The sequence below is a fragment of the Bos indicus x Bos taurus genome, chromosome 14 (genome assembly GCF_003369695.1).
Source record: "Bos indicus x Bos taurus breed Angus x Brahman F1 hybrid chromosome 14, Bos_hybrid_MaternalHap_v2.0, whole genome shotgun sequence".
NCBI classification, from domain to species: Eukaryota; Metazoa; Chordata; class Mammalia; order Artiodactyla; family Bovidae; genus Bos; species Bos indicus x Bos taurus.
The window spans coordinates 36,744,257-36,769,981 of record NC_040089.1 but is presented as its reverse complement, the minus strand read 5'-3'; the positions used below and the strand labels follow the sequence as shown (position 1 = coordinate 36,769,981).

Here is a 25,725-nt window from a genome sequence, read left to right as displayed (position 1 = left end):
CCTCTCCAACACAATGAGAAAATTGCCAATACCTGCCCCATGGGGTTTCCTGCAAAGTACATTATAAAACGTAAAGTGTGATGAAAGTGCTGTTTCTTTAGATTTTTCATTAATTCTCAGATGCATGTTTTCACGTTTACCAACTCAGAAACTGAGATCCATTCTTGCTGTGTACTGAATGCATATGTTTCCCCTGTATTCATACGTTGAAATCTATGGATTTCCCTGGTGGTCCAGTGGCTAAGACTCTGTGCTCCCAGGGCATGAGGCCTGGGTTCCATCCTTGGTCAGGGAACATAACCGAAAGTTCACATGCTGCAACTAAAAATCCTGCATGCCACAGAAAAAATTGAAGACCCAAGTGCCACAGCTAAGACTTGGGGGTAGTCAAATAAATAAACAAGTAAAAATTAAAGTATTTTTTAAAAAAGAAAAGAAATCTAATGCCCAAAGCAATGGTATTGGGAAGCAGGGCCTTTGGGAAGTTATAGGTCCTTGGGAGGGAGATAAGTGCCCTCATGAAAGAGACCCCAGAGATCCTAGTCCTTTGCCATGTGAGGTTACAGCTAGAAGGCACTAGCTATGAACTAAAAAGCAGGCTCTCACCATACACTGATCTTGGGCCCACAGACAGGTGAGGGATAAATTTTTGTGGTTTATAAGCCACCTGAAAAGAAAGTGAATGTGAAAATCACTCAGTCGTGTCCAACTCTTTGCAACCCCATGGACTATAGAGTTCATGGAATTCTCCAGGCCAGAATACTGGAGTGTGTAGCCTTTCCCTTCTTCAGGGGATCTTCCCAACCCAGGGATTGAACCCAGGTCTCCCAGATTGCAGGTGGATTTTTTTTACCAGCTGAGCCACAAGGGAAGCCCAAGAATACTGGAGTGGGTAGCCTATCCTTTCTCCAGGGGATCTTGCCGACTCAGGAATCAAACCAGGGTCTCCTGCATTGCAGGTGATTCTTTACGAAGTAAACTATCAAGGGCCACAACAGTTGATGGTAAGCCACCTAGCTGATGGTATTTTGTATGGCAGCTTGAATATACTGAGACAATACTGCAATCCACGAATAAGTATGCACAATATTTTAATCAACAGTGTTTTGTCTTATATATTATATCTTAGTAGTATAACATAAAATAATGGTGAATCTTACAATTAACTATGTCTGACTGTCAATAAATTATGGGTTTTCCTGGTGACTCAGATGGTAAGGAATCTGCCTGCAGTGCAGGAGACCAGGTTTGATCCCTGGGTCAGGAAGTTCCAGTATTCTTACCTGGGAAGTCCCATGCGCAGAGGAGCCTGGTGAGCTACGGTCCATGGGGTCACAAAAGTCAGAGACAACTGAGCAGCTAACACTTTTACTTTCAGATATCCATGCACTATGTTGCCTCTGACAAATGCCCCCAAACCTGCCTAAGAACCAACTATTCTATTTCATGTGGAATCTAAAAAACAAACAAACAAACAAAGGACTTCCCTGGTGACAGTGAGTAGGAATCCTCCCACCAATACAGGGGATGTGGGTTTGATCCCTGGTCCAGGAAGATTCCACGTGCTGCAGAGCAGCTAAGCCCCTGGGTCATGATTACTGAGCCTGTGCTCTAGAGCCCAAGAGCCGCAATGACTGAAGCCCTTGGGCCTAGAGTCTGTGCTCCCCAGCAAGAGAAGCTTCTGCAATGAGCCCACACATCATAAGGAAGAGTAGCCCCCACTCACTACAACTAGAGAAAGCCCACACACAGCAACGAAGACCATTATGACCAAACATAAATAATTTTAAAGAGAAAATAAATAAACATAACTAAATAGAAACAGACATAGATTACAGAGAACAAACAGATGATTGCTAGAGGCAAGAGGGCTTTGGGGAGGATAATGAAATGGTGAGGGAAATTAAGAAGTGCAAGCTTTCAGTTACAAAATAAATGAGTCATGGATGTGAAATGTACCATGTGGAGAATACAGTCAATAATTGTGTGATAGCATTGTAGGGTGACAGATGACAACTAGACTTATGATGGTGATGATTTTGAGATGTATAGAAATGCTGAACCATTGTGTTGAATACCAGGAGCTAACATAGTGTTTCAGTCAATTATAAGTCAAAAAAATATATAAAAAACAGATGAAACTATTTGCAAAGCAGAAATAGAGACACAGATTCAGAGAACAAACATATGGACACCAAGAGGGGAAAGTGGGGTTGGGATAAACTGGGAGATTGGGATTGACATCTATACACTGCTTTGTATAAAATGGGCTTCCCTGGTGGCTCAGACGATGAAGAATCACTTGGAGTGCGGGAGACCTGGAATAGGTAACTAACGAGAGCCTACTGTACAGTCCAGGGGAAAACAAATTCATAAAAAAAGAGATCAGACTTGTGGCTACTGGAGGCAGGGGATGAGGTGGGGTGGGAAATTGACAGGCAAAAGCTACAAACTTCCAGTTATAAGACAAATAAGTACTCAGGATGTAATGTACAGTATGATAAAGGTAATTAACACTGCTCTCCATTACATATTAAAGAGAGTAAACACCTTGAGTCCTCATCACAAGGAAAATTTTTTGTTCTATTTTGTACATGTTGCATCTATATGAGATGATGGATGTTCATGAAACCTATTATGATACATGTGATGATGTGTGTGGTCAAATCGTTATATTGTACACCTTAAACTTATCCACTGCTCTATCTCAATTGTTGTTTAGTCGTTAAGTTGTATTTGACTCCTTTTTGACCCCATGGACTGTAGCCCACCAGACTCATCTGTCCATGGGATTTCTCAAGCAAGAATACTGGAGTGGGTTGCCATTTCTTCCTCCAGAGGATCTTCCTGACTCAGGGATTAAACCCCTATCTCCTGCATTGGCAGGCAGATTCTTTACCACTGCACTACCAGGAAAGCCCTGTATGTCAACTGTATCTCAGTAAAACTGGAAGGAAGAAAAAAAGAATCAATTCTTCTATTTATCAACCTCAAGAGATTGCCTCCACAGCCCTCAGAGCATCCTGGACGCCTTTTATGACTCCCTGCCCATCCATCTGACATATATCCAAACCTTTCTGGAAATTATTCGAATGTTCATTTCCACACATTTAGTGCAGCACTCAGTCTTACTTGTCCCTCTGTTCCGTTACCCTCTCACCATCACCACTACCAAGCTTTAAGTAATGGGAAGAACTCTGCAATATTTTGGAAATATTTAGTTTTGTCACTAATTAGCTAGACGTCTAATCTCTGTCATCTGTGGTACGGGGTACCAACATTTCCCTCACAGTTGTGCAAGGTTGAATGAGATCATATATGTGGACGTCCTTTAAAATGACTGCCTTCTGAAATCCAGTGAACAGAAAGGCCTCCCTCCCCCTCTGTAATTTTACCAGTCTTGGGCAGCGTCCAAAAACAACACTTTAGAAGAAAGTGTCTTTTAAGGTGAGTTTCGTGAATTCCTATACTCGCCGCACATTCACTGGGGTGATTTCTGTTCTCCTAAGATCTACAGGACATGGAAAACAAAGTGGTTGATTGTTGCAATCGACTGTACCCAGTTTCCAGTAAGAATGTGAACTCCACAGCTTTAAATGTCAGTGTCCCCTCTACTCTGCCTTCCGGCAAGAACTGCTTCCCTTGCAGGGGCCGGCTGGAGAATCTTATCTTGATGGTTTCAAGGGAGTACAAGATATAACTTGAAACTGTGAGTTTTCTTTCAAAGTCACCTACCACAGACAAGCTCCTTTTTATGTTTGGTAATAGGAAGTAATCATTTCCATCCAGCTCTATGGACAGAGGAACCTGGTGGGCTGTTGTCCTTGGGGCCACAAAGAGTTGGCTGAATGCACGCACACACAGTACTCAACTGACCAGTGGTTGGTTGAATCTGTGGATGCAGAATCCGTGGATACTGGGGTGGGGCGACTGTACTATGCCATTGTACTGAAGACACTCGAACACCTGTGGATTTTGATATCTGCGGGAGAAAAGAGGGGGCAGTGTCAGTCATGGAACCAATTCCCTCACCACCGGCAGAAAGAGGGATGGCTATATTTGCAGTATCTTCTTTTTAACTTTGTGCTTCCCCCTACTTTGTGTGTTAGTTTCTCAGTCGTGTCCGACTCTTTGCGATCCCACTAACTGTAGCCCCCCAGGCTTCTCTGTCTATGGAATTCTCCAGACAAGAATACTAGAGTCGATTGCCATTCTCCTTCTCCAGAGGATCTTCCTGACCCAGGTATGGAACCCTGGTCTCCTGCATCGCAGGCAGATTCTTTACTGAGTGAAGAAGTCCTTCCCCCTACTTTGCACACAATTAAAACAGGAGTTTGTCTCTTACTTGGTTTTAGGCTTTAAATGACCAAGTGGGAGCGGGGTGGGCATTAGGACACGATCTAATTGATATCTAATGACCACTTTGTTCTCAATTTACTCACATCACCTCATTTCTATAGACAACACACAGCAATCTTAAAAGTTAGTATTCTTTATTTGAGATGAGAACACTGGAGGCGAACTGTCCAAGATCATAGAGTCAGAACTGGACCCAATCTTTCTGAACACAGACTCCCAACTTCCTGTTTTTGATTTTAGATTTTGGGTTTTGTCTGGTTATAAGGAAAAAGGGATGATAAAAAGTATTTGAGGAAGCATTGGGCATTGTATTTTTAATTCTCTTAAACCGGAGGTCATCTTCTTCTACTTTCTGTATCTGAAAATGAACTTGTCAGTGGAGCATTTATGTTTTCCTGGAACAAGTCCAGATTCTTAAGACATTACAGAACAAGTCTCTAGCTAAAGGCATTCCATAAAGCAGACAGCCTTAGGGAAGACGTGGGAGATAAATTACATGAATGAGTTAGTATGAAGATGCTAATAAAACGTACACACAGGTAAAAGCAAAGGGTATAATTTGCTGACAAAGTTATTTAATATCAACTACCAAGAACTAAAAATATTAAAAAGTAAGTCTTTTTAAATTAAATTGCAAAAAGAGAGACTTACCTAAAGAGGAAAATAAGATTATTTCCAAGCCTGAGATTTATTAGTATAAATAATCACAAAGAAAATATTTCTTTTTTATTTTAGAGTGTGTTTTCTTTGGACAGTGGGGGAAAATTGCTTTGTACCCTTGTCAAACTTCATCTGTGATTTCAGTTTATAAGATACAATTCTTAAAAAAGATTCAATCTTTTTCATGTCACAGCTTTTTTGCTTAATTTTTTATGTGTGATTATTGTATTGTTTATTTTCATAGCCAAGTTTTTTTTTTCCTTTTGCTACTTTTCTAGTCTCTGAAGAGTAACAGGAATTCTTTGAGAAGTCTTCATATGAGAAAGGAAAAAAAAATTCTGAAGTTAATTAGATTTCTCAGATACAACTTTATGGTCTCAGTTTCTTACAAAAACCATGAATAGTTTAAATGTTTAAAAACATAAAAGAAAATGAAACTTCCAGAACTATTTGGTTAACAAAAGGAATACAGAAAATATATTTGGAGAAAAAGGTGGAAGAAAATGTCTATACGAAGTTAGGATGGCGCTTGATTAAAGCGGAAATTAATTCTACAGTACCATCAAGCAGAATTTCTTTGGGGAAATCTGCTTTAACAGAAAGCCAGGCACCGTTGGTAGTCTATGTATCATTAATTGATTCTTCGGTGAAACAAAGTGGCATTTTCCTGGGGCAGGAAAAACCCATTAGAAAATGCTGCAGAAAGAAAGGACCTTTCTTCAGTCTTATCTCTCGATTCAGTGGCCTAGGGAGGTTGCGGAGGGGAACTGGGTGTCCTGGGAAAAGTACATCGTGGCTTTCTGGGCTAAGTCTGGGCGAGCCGTGCGACTGAGCCCGGTTCGTGCCCATCGAGTGCGATACGGCTCCTGGCTTCGGAGTCAAGCTGCCGACTGGCTAACCTGTCCCCAGAAGTCAGGAAGCAGAGTTTGGAGCCAGGACATGTGGCCGCCCTGGCGGGGCGGCTGGTGGGCCCGGTCGCTCCCTGAGATCCCAGAGCACCTGCTTTTCCGCTGCCTTCCGGCCTTCCCCGCGGGCCGGGCCATGGGCGCCGTGGGCAGGGGCCCGGGGTCCCGAGCGTCGATCGCGGGCGCCGGGGGCGGAGGCGCCCTCCCCGCCGGTCCCCGCCCGGCTCCCGACGGGCGCGCCGCCAGGGCCGGGGTGGGGCGAGGGCCGGCGCGGGGCAGGGCCGGGCCGGGCTGCTCCGGGGCCGGCGCTCTCCGAGGAACCCCGGCACTTGCCCCGAAGGTGTGCAGAGCGCGCGCCATGAGGACACTGTGGATGGCGCTGTGCGTGCTGGCGCGGCTGTGGCCCGGGGCCCTGGCCGGCTGCGCGGACGCCGGGCGCTGCTGCCCCGGCCGGGACCCCGCCTGCTTCGCCAGCGGCTGGAGGCAGGACCGGGTCTACGGGACGTGCTTCTGCGACCAAGCCTGCCGCCTCACCGGGGACTGCTGCTTCGACTATGCCAGGGCGTGCCCAGGTGGGTGGCAGGCTCGAGGGTGGGCAGCTGGCGGTTCGCCCGCAGCAGAGGGACGCAGGTCCCACACTGGGGACCGCAATGCCGGAGCCAGGCTTTCCTGGGCTCATCTATTCCACCCTAGACGCCTCCTCACCCCTACCCGCCCCACCCCCCCGCCACCTGCCCCACCCCCCCGCCACCTGCCCCATTCAGGTCCACCCAACTCTGTGCTAGGGTCCTCCAGCCCCTTGCATCCAGGTCCACCCAGCTCTTTTTGTCCTAGGGTTCTCAGCCCGCTCTCTCTAGGTGCTCCCCAGACTCTCCATCCTAGGGTCCCCCTGCCCCCTCCACCCAGGGATCTCCAGTCTTCTGGACATACAGTTCCAAAGCACCCCTTCCCACCACGGCCTGGCCAGAGGGCCTAGAGCCCATGTTCTGGAAGGGCACAGGCCATCTCTGTCTAGTGAAGCCCTCCACTTGGGAGCTCCAGGCCTGGTCTGGCCACCTTCTGCCTGGAGACATGGCGCTGACAGGTGCCAGGGGAACGCCCCAGGCCAGTTTCCACAGGGGTGCTTTCTTTTAACCCTTAGCTTTCAATCAAGAGGGGGTGAAAGGAGGAACGTGGCGCCAAGGCCTGGCTCTGGGAGGGTGCTTTCTTCTGGAGAAGGAGTTCCTGGAGTACCACAGTTGTCCTCACCTGCACTCTGGCCCGTTGCACAGCCTCTTCCTCCTATGAGGTGTTCCGTATATTCTTTAAATTCAGTTGTATCCATATAACATGACTAAGGGTTTTATCTCAGGGTTCCTAGTATGTTTCATTCTTGCTGGTTTTCCTTTAGGTTCAGTCTTTTTAATCTTTAAACCTCACACATAGGCTCCTGGTATAGATGTGATAAATGCCAACTTAATTAAAAGGTAAAGGAAGACGTGGTGAGAGTAGTCCTGAAGAACAAGGCATACTTGAGAAGAAGCCAGGTCTGGAAAGAAAAGTAGCCCTGCTCCCTGATAATCACAACACCCCCAAAGCCACACATGCATTAGGGCTTAACCTCAAGGATCCTGGTGTGGTGGGAGCCTCAGCATGTTCCTGGAAAAGGAACCTGCAGGGCTATTATTCCCCAGGTACCTGGATGCCTGGTAGAGAGTAGCACCCTTTCTGCCTCTTTTTAGGCAGGGAGAGGCCACGGGCCCATGGCAGGATGGTCAACCAGGCCCGCTGCTGAAAACACAGTTGAAAAAACATGAAGTTTTTTTTTTTTTTTAAATCTTGATTGAAAGCTAATGATACATCTGAGAATATTGATTTTTTTTTTTTTTTTTTTTTGATAAGCTGCTTTCCTGCTTCTGCACCAAAGCCAGGGCACTTTACTACCCAAGTAAGGTGAAGAGTCAATTACTTAGGAAATGCCGTAGCCTCTGGCCAGGTGCCCCTGCTCCTCACAGCATCCCTCCCAAACTCCTATTTGTCTCGGTTCCCTGGATCACTTGAGCGAAGCCTGCCCACTATGGCAGTCTCTCTCTCCAAATCTTTTTTCTCTCTTGAGCATTCTACCTATATTGTAAAGGGAAATACAGAATTCCTGCAGTTCAGTCTGTGGTAAACACAGTGATACAAAAACCATGAAGACAGTTTCTGCCCTCCTGAGTCCAGCAGGGAAACACACATACAAAACCATCTGCCACATGCTCAGTGGCAAAACAGTGGATCTGGGAGGCCAGAGAGGAAAAGCTCAGGAGACCGGAGGAATTCAAGGACGGCTCCTCAGAGGAAGTAATGGGCAAGCCTAGTCACAGAGAATGAGCGAGAAGCCTATAGAAGGAGGATGGGGGTTCTAGGAGGAAAGCATCCATGGCTGTTCAGTGTTACCTGTGGGCAGCAGCCTTTTGTGCCAGTGCTAGGCCAGGCCCTGACAGTCACCTGATGAACAGGACAGACAGTGAACACAGCTAGATAGGTGAGTGTCAGGAGGAGAACTGGCCTTTTCATGAGCCCTAACAATGCTGTGAGGAATTCCAGAATCCTCCAAGTCTCTATTTGGTCAAAAATAAATCCCTCCTTTTTAGTCCAGGAAGCAGAAATACTAAAACAAAGGCCTGTCATTTCAAAGTGAGGATTTTTGGGGAAGGTGATAGCAGAAGAGAGAAGACTTTACCATCTCCCAGAGAACTCAGAAAAAAATCCTGGGCTCTTTGTGCTTAGGGAGGGCTGGGGCGGCGGACGAAGAAACCCAAACCAGAAAAGGGAATGGGGCCTGATAGGATTTTTAAAGGAGTATTTTCAGGAACCTTAAATGCCCTTCCCAAGGGAGTTAGCAGAGGCTCTCCCAGGCCTAGGCAGAAACAGGCTTGGGATGGAAAAGGCTCCTCCGTGATAGATTCTCTGCATCTGGAGTTTTGGGGACAAGGCAGCAAGAAAATAGAGACAACCAGGGACTTCCCTGGTGGTCCAATGGCTAAGACTCCTCCTTCCCAGTGCTGGGGACCTGGGTTCCATTCCTAGTTTGGGAACTAGATCTCGGAGAATCCTGCAAATACAACCTGGCACGGCCAAATAAATTAATTAATTAAACTGTTTCTTAAAAGAAGAAAGAAAATAGAGACAGTTGGAAGGCAGCCACTCTGTGAGCCTGAGCCTTCTCAGGCCTCCACGCTGAGGGAGAGTGAGGGGCAAGACGGAGCTGAGCTGCTTGGCTTCCTTGGCCCTGGGCCAGCATCACAACCATGCTGTGTGTTTGGGGAGAAGGTGAGGTGGGCTGGTATTGGTGTTTCCCAGCTGTAGGAGCTGGGACTTTCAGAGGGCTTTCCCATCACAAAGTTAACACTAGTGGGGAACAGAATGAGTCAGAACCCATGACTACCTGCTTTCAAGCTGCCATCAGCCCCATCTGTCTGTGCCAACTCATAGCTGTGATTTACTCCTGGATAAATCAAGGTGCAGCAGCTCAAAGCTCCCAGTGACTCGGTGTACACAGAACCGCTCTGCCTCTGAGAATCTTGTTTGCTTCTTACCTAAGGATGCATTACCTGCCAATGCTGCTGGAAGCAGTTTTGTCTGAAATGACATTACATGTGAATGAAAAAGGTAACTGTGTCAATGGAACTTACCTCTAGCCCTTCTGATTTTTTCATCTTGATAAATGCATTATTGTTATTATTTTTTTGATGTGGCTAAGAGATGAAGTACTGGAAATTTTTTTCTAAATAGAAAGTTATTTTTTTACTCAGTAAAAATAAGTTGGCTGTAAAGACTGACTAAACTTTCAGGATTTCCCTGGCAGCACAGAGGTTAAGCCTCTATGCTACCAATCCAGGAGGTGCAGGTTTGATCCCTGGGCAGGGGACTAAGATCCCACATGCCCCACAGCACAGCCAAGAAAACACACACACAGACACACAGACACACAGACACACACACAAACCCAGAATGACTAAGCTTTCCAACAAAAAATAAGTTCTGAAACTAATCATCTCAGAAAATCTCATTAGGGTGATGGCATGGGTTTCAACACCCATAATGTATGTTCATAACTACTCCACATCCCCAAATGATAGAAAATTCACCATTGGCTGAGCCTGAGCAGATATGGGAAAAGGCCAAGAAGCCAGATCCAAGTTACCCTGCCCTGAAAGAACTTCCTGGAAGACTTGCTTATCAGGCTCCTAACGCCCAGGCTCCAGCTCATCAGCTGTGTTCACAGAATCTGCCTTCTAAGACCATAGAAGCAGTAAGTTGCACTAGATCTTGGATGAGCAACTTAGGAAAGAGTAATCATAAACTCAAGTGAAGCAGGACAAAGAAACGAGTAGCCTATATGGGGCCAGTCTCTTCTGCCAGATTGATGGGGAATCTCGGAAACCAACTAGGGCTTCCCGGGTGGTGCTAGTGGTAAAGAACCTGCCTGCCAGTGTAAGGAGATGTAAGAGACCAGGTTCTATCCCTGGGTCTGAAAGATCCCCTGGAGGAGGAAATGGCAACCCACTCCAGTATTCTTGCCTGGAGAATCCCATGGACAGAGGAACCTAGCGGGCTACAGTCGGTGGGGTCACAGAGAGTCAGATACAACTAAAATGGCTTAGCACACAGCACTAGGAAATCAAGTGGCCAAAATCTGCTGACATCTTAACTGGAGGGAGCAGGGGCACCATGCTGGAAAATACAGGCTCCCAAACTCACCCCCCAAAAAGGACGGCACAGTCCATGATGATTTAAAAAATCAAGACTTCACTGGAGCCGTCATGGCCTGAGAGACAGTGTGTGGCTTCCCCTGCCTTTGTCCCTGCGGAAATAACGAGCAGGGACTGGCGCCAGAATTTGACATGATTTGGCTGCAGCCCTGGGTGTGCAGTCCAGGAGGGGAAAGTCATCCATGCTTACCCAGCACTTACTCTGTGCCAGGCCCTCCTCTCTAAGCAGCCTCACAGCTCTCAGTTTCCTTAGGTCTCACAACCCACCAAGGCATTCTCCATTTTGACCTCATTCTACGAATGAGCTAAACAAGCGCAGAAAGGTCAAGCAGTTTGTCCAAAGTCACACAGCTAAAAAGTGATGAAGTGACATTTGAACTCAGGGGCTCTGGATCCAGAGCCCACAGGTTTAAACATTAGGTTTTCACTGCCTCAGGGAAATGAGGCTTTTTGGGAAGCTGTGGACTTTGCAGAGCAGGCACCATATAAATACTGGTAGAGTGAGTCTTTTTTTTCTCCATCAATTGTGTGCCTCTCGAGGGCAAGAAAATGTGCCCTGCTCCTCTTTGAAATCCCCTAAGAGTTATTGCGGAGCTTCCCAGGTGGCACTAGAGGTAAAGAACTTGCCTGCCAACGCAGGAGACATAAGAGACAGCGGGTTCAATCCCTGGTTCGGGAAGATCCCCTAGAGTAGAGCATGGCAACCCACTCCAGTATTCTTGCCTGGAGAATCCCATAGACAGAGGGGTTTGGCGGGTTATACTCCTAAGGTCACAGAGTCAGACATGACTGAAGCAACTGAGCATGCACACACTCAAGAGCTTTTGCAATGTTGCTAACAAACGATTGTCCAAAAAAAATGGGACCGACCACTCAGTGCCTCTGAGGCATATCCACATGTCCTTTTTAAAAATGATAGTTTCCTTCCTTATCACAAAATATATGTTTGTTGCAGAAAGTGTGGGAATGCACAAAAGGAGAACAGAACTCACCTTAGAAACTTATTACCTAGAAAAGTATCATTATCTTTTTTATTTTTATCCCTTTTCCCCCAACCCCAGGTTTGCACGGTGTCTACAACCCTGTTTTTCAAAGGTGACAGTTCATTTCACTGTCCTGCTAGCATTTCATAAACTTGTCCAGTTAATATCTCAAAAGAAAAAACAAAACAAAACCAACCTATCAGGGACCAATAACGTGGTTTCTGCAAGAGGAAACAAATACTTGATCATTTTATTTATGCTTTTGAGGGGCTCCATAGGCACTTGGGCAATTTTTATGGTCTTGTTTGACTTTCAGAGAAGTTGTGACAAGTTTCCTGGGAAAGGGGCACATATGCAGAAGGAGAGAGAAAAAGGCAGATGACGTAAATTTAAAATTGTGTCACCCAGGGGCTTCCCTGGCAGTCAGTGGTTAAGACTTCATCTTCCAATGCAGGGGGTGTGGGTTCGGTCCCTGGTCAGGGAGCTAAGATTCCCACATGCATTGCAGCCAAAAAACTGAAACATAAAACGGAAGTACTATTGTAACAAATTCAATAAAGACTTTAAAAGTGGTCCACATAAAACAAAAAGATCTTTAAAAAAATAAATAAAATTGTGTCACCCTGAGGAATGTGTGTGTGTGTAAGGGACTGTTTTATTTTTCCTTCATAGGCTTTTTTTTTTTCTTTCAGTTTTTGGCTGTGCTGTACAGCTTGTGGGATTTTAGTTCTCCATCCAGGGATCAAACCCAGATCCTCAGCAGTGAGGGTATGGAGTCCTAACCACAACCACCAGGGAATTCCCTTCCATAGACTGTCGAGAAACAGAAGCCAAGCATCAATGCTGCTGCTGTGCATAAAGTGCAAAAAGAATATTTCCTTAGAAATGGTTAGGGCTAAGAACTGATTGGAACTTTAAAAAGTGAGGGAGAAAGTGCTTGATCGTGGGTGGCCTTCACCTTTTAGGTGGCAAAGAGCCAGGCAGGCAGGGCCAGATTACAGAGAGGAAAGTTTGAGTGTCTGATTAACCAAGGAGAGGCTATAGGAAGATAACCAGGCCTTACATTAAGAAGAAATAATCCAGATTGTATTCATGAAATGAAGGAGCTTGCCCTTCAGCTCAGTTTGCTGCTGCTGCTGCTGCTGCTGCTGTGTGTGTGTGTGTGTGTGTGTGTGTATTTGGCATCATCAAGGAAAAACATTAGAAAAAAAATTTTTAGATTACCCTTTGATACCTACAGGACTTCCCTGGTGGCTCAGATGGTAAAGAATCTGTCTGCAGAGCAGCAGACCTGGGTTCAATCCTTGGGTGGGGAAGATCCCTGCAGAAGGGAATGGCAACCCAATCCAGTATTCTTGCCTAGAGAATCCTATGGACAGAGGAGCCTGGCAGGCTACAGTCCACGGGGTCGCAAAGAGTCGGACACAGCTGAGCGACTAACACTTGATACCTACAGTTGAAAATAGTGTGTGTAATTCTGGTTTCCACCTCTATCTGGACTGGGAATGGGCCTGGGGAAAGTTGAGTGGGAAATCTGAGAGGGAAAGTGTCTATAGAAAGACGGGTCCAAAAGCTGCGGGGCAGGGGTCTACTGGAACAGTAAGTCCACGAGTGGCTCAGACGAGATACACACAGGGGTTTTCCCACCGTATTCTGAAATCCTTGAGTGAGGGAAATTAGGCTCAAATAAAAGGAAATACCACCTCACCCCACAGATATTAATGCTGAAAAAGCTTGTCACTTTCAAGATGTGGTAATGCCAGGAGATATAAATGGATTAAGAAGGACTTGATGGACTGTGGTTGCTGGGAGAAACTGGACTCTACGTAACCTTAAGGAGCAGAGAAGCAGTGCTCCTTCCAGGGGCACTCTTTGGGGCCACCATTGCCAGGAGATCCCAGGCAACTCTGGCCCAGGTTAGGAATTTCTTCTGTGTTTGGCTCTGCGAGTTTCTGACTTTGTTCTTCCTCCGGCTTTCCTTCACACCCTGGAGCCTCTGTCAGTCTTTTGGCTTCTTATTGGGTTGGGCAAAAAGTTCATTACAGAAAAACCCAAATGAACTTTTAACCCAACCCAATACTTATGATGTGAGCAGGCCAGAGTCTGTTTCAATGTAGAATTTAATTTAGAAAGGAGGAGGACCTGGTCTAATGCCATTTCATTCATCCATCTGACAATTTATGGAGCACCTGCCATCTGCCAAGTGCTAGGGATGAAATACAAAATGAACAATAAACAAAATAAATACATATGTATTCTGAATTATGGGCTTCCCTGGTGGCTAAGAAGGTAGAGTCTACCTATAATGCGGGAGACCCAGGTTCAATCCCTGGGTCAGGAAGATCCCCTGGAGAAGAGAATGGCAACCCACTCCAGTATTCTTGCCTGGAAAAGTCCCATGGACTGAGGAGCCTGGCAAGCTACAGTCTATGGGGTTGCAAATAGTCAGACACAACCGAGCGACTTCATTTGGTTGGTATTCTGAATTATGGAGATGCTAGAAGGCAGGAAACACTGAGGTCTGAGAGGAAATAATTTTGTGGGGTGTGTGTATGTGTGTGTGTGATAAGCCGGTCAGGGAAGGTCTCCCTGGAAAGGAAATAGTTCAGCTGGGACCTCAAAGATGAGCCGAACCCAGCCATGCCCAGTGTGGGAGGAACATTCCAGCAGAGGGAACACACAGCCAAAGGTCCTGAAAAAGCATGAGTGGGTGTGGCAGGGGCAAAGGGGCCACCGTGGGCAGAGCTTGGAAAGAGGTGTTGGGGAGTGGGGGCTGGCTCCCAGTGGGAGTGGCAGGCAGGCACAGGCAGGTCACCCAGGACTTGGTGGGCCACTCAGGGAGTTTGAATTCTATTCCAAATTCAATGGCAAAACCTTGGAAGGAGTTTTAAAAGCCATTAAGAGAGAGAGAGAGAGTAGTGGTACATCTTTTGAAGTAATTTTACTTGGATCCCACTTGTGTTCAGTCACTCAGTGACTGAACTCTTTGCGATCCCATGGACTGTAGCCCGCCTGGTTCTTTTGTCCATGGGATTTTCCAGGCAAGAATACTGGAGTCGGTTCCCATTTCCTTCTCCAGGGAATCTTTCTGATCCAGGGATCAAACCCTCATCTCTTGAGTTTCCTGCATTGACAGGCAGATTCTTTACCGCTGAGCCACCCAGGAAGCCCAATTTTACTTTGATATGACTGGGTATTCCCCTTAGAACATGGGGAAATATCCCCTACTCTTGTGTGAAGATTCATTACTGAACTGTTTAACTTACTTTTTTGCTCTTGGCTGTTCTCCCTGTGGCTATGGTGGGGACGTCTGATAACCAGAAGGCTCCAGAGGGAGGGACATGAGCTGGCACGTATGGGGAAAGGCTTGACGGTTCCTTCCATTCCGGATCTGTCCACTTGCCACTCCCCAGTGACCCCAGAGCCAGAGGCATTCACTGCACCCAAAGTAGAAGCTTAGACATCCCCTTCCTACCTCTGTTCTCTTCCATGTCTGATTCTGTGTCCATTTCCCATTCCCTTATACGTCCTGGGATCACCTCCCAAGTAAATTGCTCTCAGTCAGATCCATGTCTGAGGGTCCACTTCTGGGGAAACTCACCTGAATGTTATGTGGAGTTGAAACAAAGGAGAAGAAAAAGGCTTGCAGTGCTTCTAGGCACCCATTAAATCTAGGCTTCTTTCCTCTAAAAAGGGTAGGTGGTTCCATTAAATTCAAACAAAGACCCGGGGAAGCTGCAGTGAGCTTGGAATCAGGAGCTCTTTCTGCTGGCTAGGTGAGAGTCTGCCAGCCCCCAGTGACAGCCAGTGAAATGTGAAGGATAAGAAAGTCATGTGAAGAAAGACTGTTTTGTTATGCTGTATACAGATGTGAGTTAGGTGAGCTTTAGTGGGAAGGTAACAAGAATACTAATGGAAGAGTTCAAAAGGAAATCTGTGTCAAGTAGCTGAGATATATGACTTGTGGTAATAAATCTGTCAGAAGTTTCTGTTCTCCCAACCTCCATGACCAAAGATTGCTTGTGATCTGTGACAAATTGCAATCCAAAGAATCAAAAGTTCACAAGTTAATCAAGATGAGAATCTTTTGTGCAGAACAGGAATAAATACTTCAGACTCATCTTCCAACTCAAAATATTTTGTGGAACACCTGTCTACTGGTGAAACTCTACATGAACTTTTTTCACTTTGTTTGACAATGAAGACCCCAAGATGTTCTTGTTCGGGGCCCAGAACTTTCTGATTCTCCTTATGAGGCTGTTAAAATCATAGATTGGGCTTCTCAGGTAGCGCTAGTGGTAAAGAACGCTGCCTGCCAATGCAAGAGACTTAAGAAACGTGGGTCCAATGCCTGGGTTGGGAACATGCCCTGGAAGAGGGCATGGCAACCCACTCCAGTATTCCTGCCTGGAGAATCCCATGGACAGAGGATCCTGGCGGTAGGGTCACAAAGAGTTGAACATGACGGAAGCCACTTAGCACATACATACAAAGTCATAGATTAGGAAGAAAGGGCATAGCATTTTGCCAAGGACAAATATTAACCAATAGGAACAACAATTGATTCAATCATTCTGTGATTTGAGGACTTTACCTATGATTCCCAAATAAATAAAGATTTATGAGACAAGACATAAATGTTGAAGAAATACTGGGAGACTAAATTCATCCTCCCATGTCAACTGTTACCCTATGGATAATGTATTGTTGTCGTTGTTCAGTCGCACAATAGTGTCCTACTCTGCGACCCCATGGACTGCACCACCCCAGGTTTCCCTGTCTTTCGCCTTCTCCCAGACCTTTGCTCAAACTCATGTCCATTGAGTCGGTGATGGATAGGGTATAACCAAGGCCATATAACTAAGTTTTGGGTTGAAGCCATGGCAAAATTGTATTTTATACTGCCTCCAAATGTTTAATTTTTGAAACAAGTGTATATTTTTAAAGTGTATTATTAAGTGTAGTTCAAGCATAGGACTAACTAAACTCAGGGATGAAGAGATTTGGGGGAAGAAAAAGAGTTATTAAAGGAATTAAGGACAGGAGGTGTCCTTCTCAACCAGCTCCTAACCTGAAATCCCCTTAAATGCCTTCTGGTTCTATGGGCCAATTGAATCACAGGGCTGTGAAAATAAAAAGGGAAGGTTAACAAGAGATAATGAGCAGGAAGTGACCTGTTATTGATTTTCCAAAGGATGTGTGCATGGCAGATATTGGAAATGAACTCTGGTGTGGCTCATTCTTGCTTCCTTAGATTGTTGACATGTGATACCTATAAGGCTTTTTGTCTGTTTTGTTTTTAGGTTCACAGGATTTTATTTTATTTTATTTATTTGCCACATTGCAAGGCATGTATGATCTTAGTTCCCTGACCAAGGATCAAATCCGGAGCCCCTGCAGTGGAAGCACAGAGTCTTAACCACTGGACCACCAGGGAAGTCCTACCTATAAGTTTTTAGATGATTAATAAAAGCAGTTTTACAGCAGTTTGACGCTCTTTAGTTACTGACCGAACTTTATGATGTATGTTACCCTTTTCATGTCATGGGTAGTGCTACCGAATGATGTAGCTTCCAGACACCACGAACCCTAAACTAGAGTGTGCCGAGAGGCAAAATGTGTTTTCAAGTACAAATTGTCAGAAGTCCCATCAGATTTCAAAGAAGTTTGGGTGTTTTCTTGGTGAAGACTTTGAAAACTTGAATGTATGAGGGTGATTGGAAAAAGTGGGTCATGTTTTTGTGGGAAAGGAATTTTGGCATCCAGTTCAGGGTACATCTTCTGTTTCTTTGTTTTTCTCTTTTCTTATATCCAATTTCAGGTCTTCAAGTAATTCAACTTGAAAACTCAGTACAGTCCTTTTAAAAGACTTATTAGGATTTTAAATGAAAAAGTTAAATATGCAACCACATTGATTTTTACAGTCATGGGCAGAGAACCAAATTCATCCCCTGACTCTGCCCCCATGCCTGACCATGGGTATTCTTACCCTCTGTGGGCCCTGGTTGCTGATCTCTAAATGTCACCTCGTATAGTGTATGAGTCCCTGAGCCATGGAAGGTGAGAATAGAGCACCAGGAGAACCCTACTGGATAGGGGTCATTGGTGTGGCCCTATGCCATGTCTTAAGGAGGCACATTTCCTGATAAGAATTGACCTGGGTAAGTGATGGGATGGTGGGAGAAGTGATTGGTGGGAGAAACACCTGTTTTGTTTTTTTTTTCCTGGCTTCACGGGGTCTTTGTTGCTGCACATTGGCTTTTTCTAGTCTCAGGGAGCAGGGGCTATCTCTGGTGCGGGGTCTTCTCGTTCTGATGGCTTCTGTTGTTACTGAGCAGGGTTCTAGGGCCACTAGGCTTCAGTAGTTGCCAGCTAGGGCTTAGCTGCTCTGCAGTATGTGGAATTTTCCCAGACCAGGGATGGAACCTGTGACCCCTCCATTGACAGATTCTTAACCACCAGCCCACCAGGGAAGTCCCACCTTTTCTTTTTTAGAATTTATTTCCTTTATGTTTTCTACAATGAATGTGTATTACTGCTATTGTTTAGTCGCTACGTTGTGTCCAACTCTTTGCGACCCCGTGGGCTGCAGCGCACCAGACTTCCCTGTCCTCCAACAATGAGTGTGTATTACTGTTGCCCTAAAAATATTCTGGACAGAGGAGGATAAAGTTACAATCAAAGGAAAACAAGGGCAAAGAGCTGATCTAACACTGGACTGTAAGAGGAAGTACCCTGAAGGCATCAGTCTCTTACTCGGGTGGGTCCTGGCTCAGACCCACCTTCATGATCCGGGAACATCCGCCCGTCTCTAAGGGATACCCATTTATCAGTTCACCATCAGGGTGGGTAGCGTCAGTGTCAACCTTGTGCGTTCCTCCTGATCCACCGCGGGTCCCGGCACGATGTATGCACAGCCTGAACTTGACTGTGTGTCTTGGCGGGAACGGCCTGGCAGGCGCTGGCTGTGCTCAGGTGTGCGTCCCCATCGTGCTGTTTTTCAGCTCGCCCGTGCATCGTTGGGGAGTGGAGCCCCTGGAGCGGTTGTGCCAGCCAGTGTCGGCCCACGGCGCGCGTGCGGAGGCGCGCGGTGCAGCAGGAGCCTCAGAACGGCGGCGAGCCCTGCCCGGCCCTGGAGGAGAGAGCCGGCTGCCTGGAGTACGCGACGCCGCAGGGCGAGGACTGCGGGCATGCCTTCGGTACCGCGCTTTCCTTAATTGCTGTCCCTGGGTGGTGAGCATCCAATGCAGGCACTGCAGGGAGCGGGGTGGGCCAGGCTGCGCAGAGGAGATAGGAAGCTCAGGAAGTGTTAGATAATGCCTTTATCCATCAGTTGCACTAAAGCCCTCCCCAACACCCGAGCCAGCCCTTCCCATTTATAGCTTGTAGGTGGGCCCCTCCCGCGCTGCAGGCGCCAGCTGTAAGGGACCGTACACTGTGGTGTTTAGCAAACTCTATCAAGCTGACCACAAAGGACTTAAGGTAGGATGAGGCTATTTCACACAGGATAAGATGCGTCCAGTAAGGATAACTGGATTTCACCTTTCACCGCCATCCCTGTTTAATCAGGGACACTCGCATACCTGTGAAAATAATAGAAAAATTAGAAATTCCTGTTGTTGGTGTTTAGTTGCTCAGTCGCGTCTGACTCTTTGTGACCACATGGACTGTAGCCCCTCAGACTCTCCTGTCCATGGGATCCTCCAGGCAAGAATACTGGAGTAGGTTGTCATGCTCTCCTCCAGGGGATCTTCCCGAGCCAGGGATGGAACCTGTATCTCCTGCATTGCCCTCGAATTCTTTACCACTGAGCCACCTGGGAAGCTCAACAAATTCCTAAAGCATGATAAAATGATTCTCTTAAAAAACCTGTTTCTCCTCCCAGACCAACTGGGTTGGGGCTGATGTGATGAGATTTTTGATTTGGGAAGATTGTTTTGCTCGTGGGCTGGCCCAGGAGACCCAGAGTCAGCTCCTTCATGAGTTGGGAGCCATGGGAAACTCACAAAGAAATTAACAAAAAGGCCAAAACCGGTGTGTTGATAGGGGTTGAATCTGATAGAGCAAAACACTGACTTCTCAGGGTAGCAGAGATCATGTTTTTTTCATAGGAACCTGGAAAATTCCACGTCAGCGTGATCCTCCGAGTTGTTTTGCTCCTTTGTTCTTTCCACACACAAGTGTTTCTTCAGAGTCTCCTGGATGCCAGGCACTGGGCTGGGTGCCAATCACAGTGGGGAGAAAAGTTGCTGTGAAACCTGCTGTCAGGTAGATCACAGTCTAGCGGGAGGGGAAGATGATAAGCAGATCATCCTAGGAAACTAGTCCCAGAGAATTACCACTGCAATGATAATTCAGTGGTAAATCCAACGGGGTATGGAACAAGGGCTTGCCTATTGGCTCAGTGGGTAAAGAATCTGCCTGTAATGCAGGAGACACAGGACATGCGGGTTCGATCCCTGGATCGGTAAGATATCCTGGAGGAGGAAAATGGCAACCCACTCCAGTATTCTTGCCTGGAGAATCCCGTGGACAGAGGAGCCTGGCAGGCTATAGTCCATGGCGTCACAAAGATTTGGATGCGACTGAGTGACTAAGCACTGCAAGCATAGGATATCATGTATGGAACAAGGGAGAGGTGTAGTGACTTGTGAGTGTGTATTGCAAATACAGTCTGAGCCAACAAGGAGGTCCCATGTGTGTTATAAATAGATTCCTTGGTGGAGGAGGGGATCCACAGAGGCTAGGAGGGGAGGGACTTCCCTGAGGATATGATGAGGCTAAAAAATGCAGAACCATCCAGGTAGAGGGAACAGCATGGTGAGCCAGACACCCAGGTTGGGGGGTGGGGGTTGAGGATCTGGGGACCAGTTTAGGAAAAACTCATGACCCCAAGAGGCAGTAGTAACACACAATGACCTTACAGGCTGTGTGAGAGAGGATGTTCAAAGGTTGCACTATGGCGATCACCATCCAGAGGGGGAACAGAAGAGTCTGCCAGGAGCTCGTGCATCCAGTTGATATCAACTAAGTAGCATGGTTTGGAGTCCCTGGGTGAAAGGGCTTCATAGGGCAGGTGTCATGGTGGCTTGGGGTCTTGCAACCATAAAGATTTACCTAATCAGTGGCCAGCAGACGTTGGGTATATTTCACAGGATATGTAAAATTAGGATCTAAATGGCTAAAAGTCTGCTTGTTTGGCTATTTTAAAAACAATCGAATGCACAAAAATTTTAGTTTAGTGCCAGTAGAGTTTTGTCTCATTTTGTTTATTTTTGGCTGTGCTCAGGCTTCTCTAGTTGCAGAGAGTGGGGGCTACGCTTGTTGTGGAGCGCGGGCCCTAGGGTGCAGGCTCAGTGCTTGTGGCACATAGGCTTAGTTGCTCTGTGGCATGTGGGATCTTCCCGGACTGGGGATCAAACCCATGTTCCCTGCACTGGCAGCTGGATCCATTAGAAAAAACAATGGCACCACTTAGTTACAGGGATAGGCTGCTAGAATGTATTCCTGCAGCACAGGCTGACCCTTCAGTGTGGCACCAGGGTGCTCAGCCCCCTTCCCAGGCCTGGGTCTCTTCATAGCAGGATGATAATGCATAACCTTCCATCCTTTTGTATTGTCCTCAGTTTCCTTCATCAAGGTCTTACAGTTCTCAGAGTACAAGTCTTTCACTTCCTTGATTCAATTTATTCTTAGGCATTATGTTCTTTTTGAGGCAATTGTAAATTACATTGTTATGTTAATTCCTCTTTCTCATAGTTTGTTACTAGCCACAATGTATTTTTGAGTATTGAATTTTTGGGTTGTACTGGGTCTCCGTTGCTCTGTGGGCTTTTTTTCTAGTTATCTCAAGCAGGGGCTGCTCTAGTTGTGATTTGTGAGCTTCTCATTGTGGTAGCTTCTCTTGTTGCCAAGCATGGGCTCTAGGGCTCGTGGGCTTCAGGAGTTGCATCATGTGGGCTCAGTAGTTCTGGCTCCCAGGCTCTGGAGCACAGGCTCAACAGTTGTGGCACACAGGCTTAGTTGCCCCATACCATGTAGGATGTTCTCAGATCAGGGGAACCTGTGTCTTCTGCATTGGCAAGCAGGTTCTCTACCACTGAGCTACCAGGGAAGTTCCTGTGTATTGATTTTGTATCTTAAAACTTTATTGAATTCATTAGTTCAAACAGTTTTTTTTTTTGGTGGAGTCTTCAAGGTTCTCTATGTATTAATAGTATCATGTCATTTGCAAATAGTATCAGTATTATTACTTCCTTTTCGACTTGAATTTATTTTAAAAAATTTTTTCTTGGCTCATTGCTGGGACTATGACTTCTAATACTTTGCTGAATAAAAGTGGCAAGAGTGGGCATCCTTGTCTTACTCTTCTCTTAGAAGAAAAGTTTTCAGCTTTTCACTGTTGAGTGTGTTAGCTGTGGGCTTGTCATAAAGAAAGAAAAGGAAAGTGGCTTAGTCGTGTCTGACTCTTTGAGACCCTGTGGACTGTAACCTACAAGGCTCCTCCGTCCATGGGATTCTCCAGGCAGGAATACTGGAGTGGGTTGCCATTTCCTTCTCCAGGGGATCTTCCCGACCCAAGGATTGAACCCTGGTCTCCCGCATTGCAGGCAGACGCTTTAACCTCTGAACCACCAGGGAAGCCCTTATGGCCTTTATATGTTGAGGTACATTCCTACTGTATCCAATTTGTTGATATCAACATCATAAATGGATTTTGAATTTTGTCAAGTGTTTTTGCATATCTGTTGAGATGATCATATGATTTTTATCCTTCATTTTGTGAATGTCTCACATTGGTTGATTTGCAGAATCAATGAAACCATCCTTGCACCCCTGGAATAAATCCCGCTTGATCATGGTATATGATTTTTTACTGTATAATTACATTCAGTTTGTTAGTGTTTTGCTGATGCTTTTTGTGTCTATGCTCATCAAGGATATCGGCCTGTAATTTTCTTTTTTTGTAGTGTACTTGTCAGGTTTTGGTATCAGGGTAATGCAGGCTTCATAAAATTTGTTTGTAAAATTTTCCTCCTCTTTGATTTTTAGGAAACGTTTGAGAATGATATTAAATATTTTTTTTTATGTTTTGTGGAATTTTCCAGTAAAGTCATCTAGGCCTGGGCTTTTGTTTTTTGGGAGTTTTGTGTTTTCATTATTGTTTCAATTTCCCTATTAGTAGTCAGCCTATTCAGATTTTCTGTTTCTTCATAATTCAGTCTTGTATGAATTTATTTGTCTAATTTGTTGATGTATAGTTATCTGTAATAGTGTCTTATGATCCTTTATATTTCTGTGGTATTAGTTGTAACTTCTCCTTTTTCATTTCTAATTTAACCTGTTGGAATCGCCTCTTTCTTTCTTGGTGAGTCTAGCTAAAGTTTGTCTATTTGGTCTGTCTTTTCAGAAAACCAGCCCTTCATCTCATGGGTATATTCTACTAATTTTTAAGTCTGTGTTTATTTTCACTCTGATCTTTATTATTTCAGGAAGCAGTGAAATAATATTTTAATCCTCTTGGAACAAGGACTTGATAAACTGTGAAACAGCCTACCAAAATGCAGAAAACACTAAAATTAAAAAAAAAAACCACTAAAATTAAGCAAGTCACTCACAGGAAAACACCTTTTAGAGAAAAACACGCTTGGTGTTGTATTATTGTTGTTCAGTCGCTGAGTTGTGTCTGACTCTTTTCGATCCCATGAACTGCAGCACGCTAAGGCTTCCCTGTCCTTCACAGCATCCCAGAGCTTGCTTAAACTCAAGTCCATCGGGTTGGAGATGTCATCCACCATCTCATCCTCTGTCACCTCCTTCTCCTGCCCTCAGTCTTTCCTAGCATCAGGGTCTCTTTCAGTGAGTTGGTTCTTTGCATCAGGTGGTCAAAATACTGAAGCTTCAGATTGGTCCTTCCAATGAACATTCTGGGTTGATTTCCTTTAGGATTGTGTTAGCTTTTGTCAATACCTCAGAAAGCTGGAGGCAGTACATTACCACAAACTTAGTGACTTAAACAACACAAATGTATCATCGCACAGTTCTGTAGTCAGAAGTCAGACACAGGTCTTACTGAACTTAAACCAAGGTTGTCAACAGGGCTGAATTCCTCTCTGATTGCTCTGACGGAGAATCAGTTTCTTTGCATTTTCCATCGTATGAGAGGCTTTCTTTTCTCATGGTCCCCTTCCTCCACCTTCCCAGCCAGATCATAGCATCTTTCTGTGCCTGTCTTCAGTCATAACATCCTCCTCTAACTCTTCGAAGGACCATTGTGCTTACATTCAAGCCATCTGGATAATCCAGAATAATCACCCTATTTTAAGTTCAATCGAGTAACATCTTTAATTTCTCTTTGCCATGTAACATAACATATTCACAGCTTCTGGAGATTTGGACATGGACATCTTGAGGGAGGCATTATTTTGCCTGTGATGGACAGGGAGGCCTGGGGTGCTGCGGTTCATGGGGTCGCAAAGAGTCAGACACGACTGAGCAACTGAACTGAACTGAACTGAACTGATGGATATAGAACAATGTCATCTCTCTGGGTTTATACATGAGGACATTGGAGCTCAGTGAGGTAACAGCATGACAGGTGATCTCATTGCCCTAAATCTTGTGAGTTTCGTCCCTTAATAGTGTTTTGCTTTTAAGCATTATCATTAGTTGTTATGATTATAATTATATTGAAAATTAATATTGATAATGTAAATCAATGAATTTACAATATCAATATGAATGTTCAATTGATATTAATATATTATTATAATATGAATGTTAATAATATAGAAATGTTAATACTATACAAATGTTAATAATATTGATATATTATTATTATATTGGGTTGGCCAAAAAGTTCATTCAGGTTTTCCCATGATATCCAACAGAAAAACCTAAACAAACTTTTTGGCCAATCCAATATTTTAAAATCACAATTACAGAGTCTGATAACTAAGTAGAAATATAAAGGCCATGAAAGGCCAGTGAATAAAATACAATTATGAAGACACTCTAATTAATGATCAAGTAGCCATTGGTGGCTCAGCAACAAAGAATCTGCCTGCCAAGGCAGGAGACAGAAGTTCGATCCCTGGGTTGGGAGGATTCCCTGGAGAAGGAAATGGCAACCCACTCCAGTATTCTTGCTTGGGAAATCCCATGGGCAGAAGAGTCTGGTGGGCTGCAGTCCATGGGGTTGCAAAAGCAGTGAAGACAACTTAGTGACTAAACTCACACACAGCCTTTGCCCTCTTCCAGTTTCATTTAATGTGTATCATGAGTAATCCAGAAGCATATATTATGTGTTTGTTGCCCATACTGACTATTGTTCATATGGGTTTTCCTTCTGCAAGATCACTGTGCATTATTATGAACTGTATGATTCTAGGCTGGCGTTATTTGTCAAATTTTCATTCCATTCTCTTCAACACCATATCTACAGACTAGTGGTTCTAAGTCTGCTTTTGTGACACCCCGTTGTGTCAGAGGGCTTTATGAAATTCTCAAAGCAAATGTAATTTACTTTCACATTCAAAGTAAGTACGTGTGGGGCCACTCTTTTAGAAGTGGAAGTTGCCCTAAAAGCGAACAATGGTAGGTTGATGGGATGCCAGAAAAGTTGGCAAATAGTCTGTTAACAAAGAATCTATTACATTGAATATTGTTGCCAGGAAGGGGAGAGGCAGGAGAATGGGCATTTATTGAAAGCTTTTGTCCTGAAGCACCAGCTATGTGCTGCCACACAGAAGCAGAAGGGAGACTGGAGGCAAAAATAATTTCTAAATTACCTACTGCTCTTAGTGAAAAATTAAATTTGTGGGGAATGTTAAAAAATGGAGCTAGCTCAGAGTCCTCTAGGTGATCTGGTTCTTGGCTTGTTTACTTTAGACTCGTGCCAAAGGGAAGGACACCTCCTTAGTAGAATATGCCATCCAACCAAGCTTGGGCTGGAGGGGCCAGGACACAGAGGAGACAAGGTCCAGGGTTCCTGCTCAATTCTATGATTGGTCTTAACCACAGAGACTCAACACTGAGTTTGAATTGTTCAATTGTTCAGTTGCTAAGTCATGTCCCACTCTT

General features: G+C 45.2%; 1 protein-coding gene across 2 annotated transcripts in view; it reads left to right on the top strand.

Annotated features, from left to right (window-relative positions):
* The first annotated feature begins 6,201 nt into the window (after positions 1-6,201).
* The window catches only part of SBSPON (somatomedin B and thrombospondin type 1 domain containing), a 32,728-nt gene continuing 13,204 nt past the window's right edge, over positions 6,202-25,725 (top strand). Inside the window, exons 1-2 of one of the 2 annotated variants that reach the window (XM_027561176.1) lie at positions 6,202-6,496; positions 18,648-18,876. In XM_027561176.1, the coding sequence (XP_027416977.1) occupies positions 6,283-6,496; positions 18,648-18,876 (443 nt within the window). In that variant the 5' untranslated portion in view covers positions 6,202-6,282. The remainder of the gene's footprint in view (positions 6,497-18,647; positions 18,877-25,725) is intronic. The other variant, XM_027561175.1, reaches the window with a different exon arrangement.